The 9,008-nt window shown below is 54.7% G+C and overlaps 1 protein-coding gene across 6 annotated transcripts in view; it reads left to right on the top strand.

Annotated features, from left to right (window-relative positions):
* The first annotated feature begins 19 nt into the window (after window positions 1-19).
* The window catches only part of EBF4 (EBF family member 4), a 56,030-nt gene continuing 47,041 nt past the window's right edge, over window positions 20-9,008 (top strand). For 3 of the 6 annotated variants that reach the window (XR_006271578.1, XR_006271579.1, XM_043479569.1), the window contains exons 1-2: window positions 21-334; window positions 839-960. Coding sequence is in view for 3 of the 6 variants with exons in the window: in XM_043479569.1 (XP_043335504.1) it covers window positions 41-334; window positions 839-960 (416 nt within the window). In the remaining 3 variants the exon portion in view is untranslated. Of the gene's footprint in view, window positions 335-838; window positions 961-9,008 lie in introns of those variants that run through there. The other 3 variants (XM_043479568.1, XM_043479567.1, XM_043479570.1) reach the window with 3 other exon arrangements.

Genomic DNA, 9,008 nt, shown 5'->3' with positions numbered 1-9,008 from the left:
CTCCCCAGGGAGCGGCGGCGGCGGCGGCGGCGGCGGCGGGATGGCCCGGGCCCGCGGCCAGGCCCCGGGGAGCGGCGGGCGGCGGCGGCCGCGGCGGGGCAGCGCGGGAACCGGGCCCCGGGGGGAGTCGGCCGGGCTGCTACTGCTGCTGCTCCAGGTGCTGCCGCCCGGGGCTGCGGCAGGGCCGGGGCGCCGGGGCACGCGGGGCGCCGGAGGTGTCTGCTGGCCCAGCGCTGCCCCTGCCTTTCCTCGGGACGCGCGGCTGCTGCTGTTCCTGCCGCCGCCACCGCCGCCGCCGCCGAACTCCGCGCCCGCAGCCTCCTCCTCCCGGATGGTAATCAGCGCCCCGCGCCGGCGCCGCGGGCGGGCGGGCGAGCGGGGGGTGGGGGCGGCGAGGGGAAAGGGCGGGCAGCCCCGCGCCCCCGCCTCGCCTGAGGCAGTTCCCTGGGGCCTCGGGCCCCCCACCCCCTCCGACGACCGCGGCCCTGGGCAGCCGCCAGAGCGCGCCTCTGCGCGGACCGGCTGCCGGCTCCGCTCCCCGCCCTCCCCGCCCCGCGCGCAGTCCGCCCGCTGGCGCTCAGGCCGCGGGGAAATCCCTCCATCTCCCCGCCCCGCGCCCGGGGAGGGGAGGGGACAGCGCTCGCGGACCCGCTTTCTCCGAGGGAGCGCCCAAGAGGCTGGCGCGCACTGAGTGGCCGGGACGGGCGCTGCTTGCGCTCCTGCAGTCGCCGGGTGCCGTTAGGCGCGCGGAGCTAGGACGCCCCGCAGCCTCGGCGGGGTCGGATCCCTGGCGGTGAGGGCGCCCCACTGACTGCGCGCCCTTATGTTCCCTGCTCAGGACGCTCTGCCCCGCGGCGGGCTGAACCTGAAGGAGGAGCCGCTGCTGCCCGCGGGCCTGGGCTCGGTGCGCTCCTGGATGCAGGGCGCGGGCATCCTGGACGCCAGCACCGCGGCGCAGAGGTAAGCGTTCGGACGCGACTCGGCGCGCTCCGGTTGGACGGCTCCGCGCCGCCTTCGCTCAGCTTGCGGAACTGCTGGGCGAAGGGTTGGACGGAGCCCTAACTCTGCACTGTCCCAGCAAGCTCTTGCGCCCACCCTGCCCTGAGTGTCTGCTTCTTCCAGAGGATGGGGGGAGGGGGCAGCCGGGGCGGGGCTTCTGCCTCCACTCCTGGATGTCCTGACTCTGATTTCTGACTATCGCTCGCGTGCCCAGCGGTCCGTGGCTCAAGAGGAGGAATTCTCCCGGCTCCCCGCAGTCCCCCAGCCACCAGTCGTCAAGGAATTGCTGGCCCTTCCTTCTCAGGGAGCTTAAGTGCCCCTCCTTGTCCAGTTCCACGGATCTCTGCCAGGAAAGGCACAAAACCCAGCCACCTTACTGCTTTCTCTAATCCCTCAGAGTTGGAGGATGGGGGTGTGCGGGAGCCGGCGAAGCGGCTGCAGGCTGAAGAGTGGGGAAGAGATGAGGTGGGCAATCAGCTTGGTGGAATGATCGGGACTGAGGATGGGGCAGGTTCGCCAGATGTTTTTCTGGTGGGTCCTACCCAAAGCAAGGGGTCCCTAGGAACCCAGCACCCACGCCCATCTCCTCTGACTCCTCTGCAGGAGTCTGCGCTGGAGCCTGGGTGGGGGATGGACTCCTGGATTTAAAAAGGAAGTATAAAGGTTTATGGACCTGCCTTCCCCACCCCTCCCCCCCACCAACACCTGGGCTCCGGGCTTTTTGTATCCCCAGTTGTGAACAAGGGGAGGGGAGGTTGGACATCCTACTTGGAGATCTCTGTGGCTGGGACTAAGGAGGTGGTGCCTCTGCAGACACCTGCGGCACGTGGGAGCTGAACTTTCCAGAGGTCTGAGCAACTGCTTGTCCAGCTGCTGGAAAGGATTCTGCTGGGAGGTTTCAGGGCAGGCTAGATCTGAACGCCAGCCACACATTCACATCCCTAGTCCTGTTCAGGGGATACCACCTCACCACCAACCCCAACCTACCCTCCTAACAGACACACACTTTGTTTCATGTTCAAACTGAATGGTTTTCCTGCACTCCTGTCCTTTCATGACTGTCCAGAGGGAGCCCTGGGGCTTCTCTACCGGGCTCACCTCCAGGAAGAGAAAGGATCTTGTCTTTGAATCAATTTCCATACTTTCGCTCATGATATAACTGTATTCCAGGGGGAAAAAATGAAAATAGAAAACAAAAACCCCCCCTCTCTAATACAACAAACTGTCAATATTTTAATGTATTTCCTTCCCATTGACATTTTTGTTTTCTTGTGTTATACATACAGTTCTGTATCCTGCTTGTTTTTCTGTTGGTTCTGGTCTTTCATTTAACTTGTGGTGGTTTAGTCACTAAGTCATGTCCAACTCTTGTGACCCCATGGACTGTAGCCTACCAGGCTCTTCTGTCTATGGGATTCTCCTGGCAAGAATACTGGAGTGGGTTGCCATTTCCTTCTCCAGGGGATCTTCCTGACCCAGGAATTGAACCCAGGTCCTGCATTGCAGACAGATTCTTTACTGACTAAGCTATGAGGAAAGCCCTCATTTAATTTGAAGTGGTCAATTTCTTTTCTTCTTCTCCATCACTGGCTGTGTGGTGAGAGCTTGTAGGAGTGGATGGAAGGTTCCATTAGGGCCTCAGGGTTTATGGTTCCTATTTGTCTCTGACCTTCCCCTCTGACCCTGCCAGCAGGTTTGATGAGGAGGAAGCACTTGTATCCTGTGTAGGTTTAGGAAGTGTGGAGATGAGGCCCCTCCCACAAGATGGAGCATTAGCAGTGTTGTCTGCAGATAGGGAAGAGGTCTTGAGTAAGGGGGACGTGTCCAGTCTGAGTCCTCAGGGCCACATCACCAGGACTAAGAATGCCCACCCTCCCACCCCCAATTTGAAGAGAGGCATTTCTTCAGACCTGACTGCTTATCTCTAAATCCAGAGACTTCTCTGTCTCAGAACACAGATTGGGAGTCCCCACACCTTTGGTTGCTTCTGGGCGCCAAGGGGAGCAGGTGGGGGGGATACTCCTTTCTTACTCTTCCTAAGGTGCCATCATCTCACTGGTTGGCTCTTGATCCTTCATAAGTCCTCTGTTCGGGTCTTTTCATCCTAAAACCGCAATGACAGGAGTTCCTTTCCCTGCCCTGACCTTCTTCTACCTCCACAGGCTCCACTCCCTCTGTCTCAGAAGAACTTGCCCTGGAACATTCCCTGCAAGGCTGCCTGGGGTCTGACAGCTGTCTTTGATGTGTTCTATGCCTTCACCCCACAGCCGCCTGTTTTCAGGGCTTCTTGGATGGTCCCTCCATATCCTATTCCTAATCACAGTGCCTACTGCCAGCTCTTAGCCATGACACATACTCAACACAAAGACGTGCCCTCCGAGACTTTCCTCCCTGGCTTGAAGTTAACCTACCCCAGTGTATCACTTCAGCCTGCTAGTCCACTGCCCTGGCCTCTCACCACGCCCCCCAAAGCATCTGCCACACAGAGGGCCAAAGAAAATGTCCAAAGAACTTTTCTCTGATCATGTCCCTCCCCAATTAAAAACTTCAGTGACCGCCCATGCCCCACCTCCCCAATTCCTCCCAGACACTCAGCATTCAAGGCCCATCACAGCCCGATCCCAAGCTGCCTCTCAGCCTCTGTGTGACACTCGGCATTCAGCAATGTCTCCTGAAACAGTTCCTTTGCCCCCAGGACCCATTCACGCACTGGATAAAGTTTTACAACCTCTGGGTCCCTCCCCCCAGCACCTTCTCTCTGCCCTCTCACCCAGCCCAGGGGAGTAGTTCTAAGTGTTGTCTGAGGATGCTTATCACAGGCCAGAGTCAGCTGTGCCCTGCTGTCTTGGACTTCCTTGCCCAGCCAGCCTACACCTTCCTTTAGGGCCTGGATGGTGGTCCTTGGCACCAGGATCGAGCAGTCAGGGGGTAATGAGTATCTGCTGAAGGAAGCAGGAGTGTGTGTTAGAAGGTTACCAAGTCTGTTTTGGTTGGAGTCCCCTGTTCACATTGGTGGTCCACCTGATCGCAGGAACCAGGTACTGGAACAGCTACTGCTGCCCAGCTTTGCAGCACCAAGGTTTTTCAGAAGATGGAGGAGGAGAAGGCCCAGAGCCTGCTAAGATCAGTGAGGGAAGATCTGCCAACAGGAAGGAAAGTTCTAAGTGAAAGAGAGATAGGAGAAAAGAGAGGCTGCATACCATACTCTGGAGGTGACAGGGAAGGCTGGAACATTGGGCTGGCAGGGTCTTCCCAGTGGGGAACTCTGCCCAAGAATCCCTGGCCATTGCCATGACCATCCCTCCCCTGGTCCAACAGGACTTTATCTCAGAGACCCATACCCCAGCCCTAGCCCACCTTCTCTGGACTCCCCTGCAGACCCACAAGGTCTTGCTGGGGTGCTCAGCACAGAAGCAATTCAGTTCTCTCCTGATGTCACTCCCAGCCTGGGTAGACTCCTGGAGGACCAAGGCTAGCCCTCCCCCGTGAGCTGGTCCCAGAACACTAGCAGCGCCCTGAAAGGGAAGCCAACTGGGGCTGCCTTTCCTGTAAGTAGCTGCAGGCTAGCCTCCCTGCTAGGAAATGCTTTTGTTTGCTTTAATAATTAATAGCCATTCCTCAGCCTGGGACCTGGCAGGCAGGCCTGTGGGTGGGTGGCGAGGGGGTGGGCAGAGAGAAGCAGGGTGGACTGTCTTTAGGTAGAAGCGGGAGCAAGAGGAAGCATGGGAGAACTGACTAGTGAGATTTGTTCCCCACCCCCTTTCCCAATCCAGGGGCCTTGGGGCTGAGAGAATTCCTGGAGCAGGTAAGCAGAGGCCCCCTGGGATAGTGGGAGCAGGGGATATGAAGCAGCCCCAAAGCATCATCTCTACCTGGCCCTTCTAGACACAGGTCCTGGGCAGCTGCCTCTAGGCACCAGGTCCTCCTTCTGCCTGCACTGTCCTAGGCTCTGGGCAGGGCTAAGCCAATAGATCTTGGCTGAGGCCAGGAGTGCCAGGCCCAGCTTGATGATTATCAACAGTCCCAGGGACCCAAGGGACGCCTGCAGGGAGAGCTGGGGCCAGTGGAATGCTTGGAGGAAGAGAGGCTGCAGAGGAGAGGAATGGGAGACTTATGTAGTCACGCTAGGATGGGGGAAAGAAGAGCTGGATTTAGCAGAGACCTTAGGGAAGCTGAGACAAAGGATGAGATGCAGAAGATATACAGTTTTACTCCTTCTGCCTCTTGGGTGGAGGGGGATTAAAAAGGAACCTCCCCTCACTGCTAATGACCTCAGGACTTCTCTCCATCACCCAGCATCCCAGATTCCAAGATGGATCAGGCCCAAGCCAAGGCACTGCTCAGAACTTTGGGCTACCAAGGCAGGCAAGAGTTAGGATTTGGTAGAGGATGGGTAGGTGGGGAGACAGAAGGCCTGAGGGTGCCTCTGGGGGAGGGCCAGAGCTCCATTCTCAACCACTGTCTGTGGGGTTTGGGATGTTTGTTTTAAAATGCTCCTGCTAATAAAAAAGCTGGCTTAAAACTCAACATTCAAAAAATGAAGATCATAGCATCTGGTCCCATCACTTCATGGTAAATAAATGGGGAAACAATGGAAACAGTGACAGACCTTATTTTCTTGGACTCCAAAATCACTGTAGATGGTGACTACAACCATGAAATTAAAAGACCCTTGCTCCTTGGAAGAAAAGGTCTGACCAACCTAGACAACATATTAAAAAGCAGAGACATTACTTTGCCAGCAAAGGTCCATCTAGTCAAAACTATGGTTTTTTCCAATAGTCATGTACAGATGTGAGAACTGGACCACAAAGAAGGCTGAGCGTGAAAGAATTGACACTTTTGAACTGTGGTGTTGGAGAAGACTCTTGAGAGTCCCTTGGACTGCAAGGAGATCAAACCAGTCAATCCTAAACGAAATCAACCCTGAATATTTATTGGAAGGACTGATGCTGAAGCTGAAACTCCAATAATTTGGCCACCTTATGTGAAGAACTGACTCATTGGAAAAGACCCTGATGCTGAGAAAGATTGAAGGCAGGAGGAAAAGGGGAAAACAGGATGAAATGGTTGGATGGCATCACCGACTCAATGGACATGAGTTTGAACAAGTTCTAGGAGTTGGTGATGGACAGGGAGGCCTGGCGTGTTGCAGTCCATGGGGTCACAAAGAGTCGGACATGGCTGAGCGACTGAACTGAATAATAAGCATGTAATCAAGACTGTAAAGGCATATGAACAGCCTTCTGAGTTGAGAGCAGGGATTGACTGCGAAGGAAGTCATCTGTCCTAGACAGCTTTGGTAAAGTCCAGCTGCTATGAGAAGGGCTTTGGGGCATCCTGTTCCACCTCAAAAAGGAGCATCTCTAGGGACCCCTGGGTCCCCAAGCAATAGCAGCCAGACAACTCTGCAGCCCCCAGGTTTACATCCCTCTGTACTCTGAAGCACAGGTTACCTGAGTGACTCAGGCTGTAAAAATCAGGTTGCTCTCGGTGTCACCTTTAACCTGGATTCCCAGGGAAGGAAGCCCACACATCCCCACGCTTGGATGTCCTCCAGCCAAGAAATATCTGTGTTCCCCGAACTTTTCTGTCACGGTCTCCTTTAATTTGGGGGCTATTTCAGAACAGAAGATAGGAAGGAGATGAGTTGGCCCTGGTGGATATTTGAAAATGAGCACTTTCTCCTCTCATATCCCAGCTCTTTAGTACAGAAGCAAAGACCTCACCACCTCAGCACACTCCGGGGTTGATAGGAAAGTGTTTTGAACATTTTGTTGAAAACAATCTTTTTAAGAAAGCAAGTGAAAGTCACTCAGTCATCTTTGACTCCTTGCGACCCCCGGAACTATACAGTCCATGGAATTCTCTAGGCCAGAATATAGGAGTGGGTAGCTTTTCCCTTCTCCAGGGATCTTTCTAACCCAGGGATTGAACCCAGGTCTCCTGTGCTGCAGGCGGCTTCTTTACCAGCTGAGCCACAAGGGAAGCCCTTAAGAAAGCGAGGAGATGTGTAAATCATTTTGGAATCCTACGAAAGTGGTTAATGTGGCTGTTTTCGTCACTCAGCCACGTTTATCCAGAAAAGGCGCACATATGGCATGCTTTGTACACTAATCATGCTAAGTGAATGAGACGTTTCTGAATTATAGGCTCCAGCAGCACACAGAGCAGGTGAGGCATCTGCCAGGCTGCACTCAGGTGGAGTTCTGCCGGCTTCCATCACACCGCAGGCCCCTGGGTGGCTGGGAGTTGCTACCCAACCCCTGTCCCCTAGGGATCCTTAGGAAAGGGTCTGCTTCCTCTGCCAGCATTTGCCTCCTAAGACTTTCTTAGACCACCAGAGTCTGCTCTGCCCACCTGCATACCAGGCCAATCCCACTGAGAAATGATACCCCAGAGGCTCTCAGCTAGTGACTGATGCCATTGATGGATAAAGACTTCAACTTCCTTGCCCAGCCTTCTGATGGGGTAGCTAAAGCACAAGTTCTAGGCTTGCTTCCAGGGCTCCCTGGGGGCTGAGCTACAGCTGCCCACCGTGGTACCTCCCAGGTGATGCACCCAATAGGGCTGCCTTTCCTCCTCTGGTCACTCCACACCCCCACCAAGTTTTCCTGAAATCGCCTCCCACATAAAGTATTTGCATTGGAATCCTTGTCTCAGGTTCTGCTTCTGGGGAAACCCAGATAAAACACTTGCCTCTCCAGACCTCCCAGGCTCTCCTGCCTCACTTCTTTCTTCTACATAACGGATTCCTATCAATAGACACCCTTGCAGTTTCTCCCCACACTGCAGTGAGGGTCTTGGACAATCCCACTTTGGAGACCACAGAATCAGGGACCTTGGCCTTCATTCACATCCCTGCCTCTAAGCTACTGTAGGAACACACGTCTACTCCTAGGGTGCCCCAGCAGGCCTCTGCATGGCCTGGGTCTATCATCTGAGTTATTTGAGCGTATTTCTGTATTTCTTTCTTTCCATTCTTTAATCTTGGTTTGTTTCCTCATTACAAGAGCATCAGCTCTTCCCAAGGGGAGAAGAGCAACAGTCTCCCCCTCCCTCCGTCTCCCTTTGGGGCTTGCAGCTCTGCTCAGGGACGCTGGTTGGTCACCTGCTGCATGGGCAGGGAGGCAGTGCAGCTGCCTGGGGGAACCAGGAGAAGGAAGGCACAGTCCAGACTGACCTGCATCCCGCACTTAGCCACTGTGCTAATTATGTCATTCTCTGTGTTCATAGGAAATGTGAGGATATTTCTGTTTGTTTATTTTTAAAGGGATGACACATAGGCTTCCTTCTTTTTTTTTTTTAAATTTTATTTGTTTGTTTTTTGCCTGCTCTATATCTTTGTTGATGCTCTTGGGCTTTCTTTATTTGCGACAAGCGGGGACTACTCTTCAGTTGCAGTGCTCAGGCTTATTGTGATGGCTTCTCTCACTGGGGAGCACAGACTCTAGGGTGCACGGACTTCCATAGTTGCAGCACATGGGCTCAGTAGTTGTGGCGCACAGGCTGAGTTGCTCCATGGCGTGTGGGATCTTCCTGGACCGAGGATTGAACCCATGTTCCCTGCATTGACAGGCAGATGCTTTACCACTGGAGCACCAGGAATGTCCCATAAGGATTTCTTTAAACCAAAGTCCTTCCTATTTCACCTTGGTCTTTTCACTTGTCCCGCAGGGGTATGAACAGAGTAAACTGGAGACATTTGCAGACCAGGAGCAGTCCTGGATGTGCAAGCAGGGGTCTTGCCCATTCTGCCGTCCTCTCTTGGTCTGCTGGGTCAGTCTGTTACTATATTTTTCTGCTGTCATTCATGATAGTGATCCCTGTCCCAGAACTGTAAGCTATCCACCTTGTCCCGTTGCTTTGCCTGGATGTGTGTGACTCTGTGCCTTAGTGCTTCCACTTATTGAGGTGGAGCATGGAAGGTGATGCTGGGCTACCTCAAGGGAAGTGGGATTGAGCCTGATCCCACAGTGGGGTAGGTCAGTGCAGCCCCTCCATGGACA

Source organism: Cervus canadensis, chromosome 10 (genome assembly GCF_019320065.1).
Source record: "Cervus canadensis isolate Bull #8, Minnesota chromosome 10, ASM1932006v1, whole genome shotgun sequence".
Classification (NCBI taxonomy): domain Eukaryota; kingdom Metazoa; phylum Chordata; class Mammalia; order Artiodactyla; family Cervidae; genus Cervus; species Cervus canadensis.
This window is presented reverse-complemented; position numbering and strand designations above follow the sequence as displayed.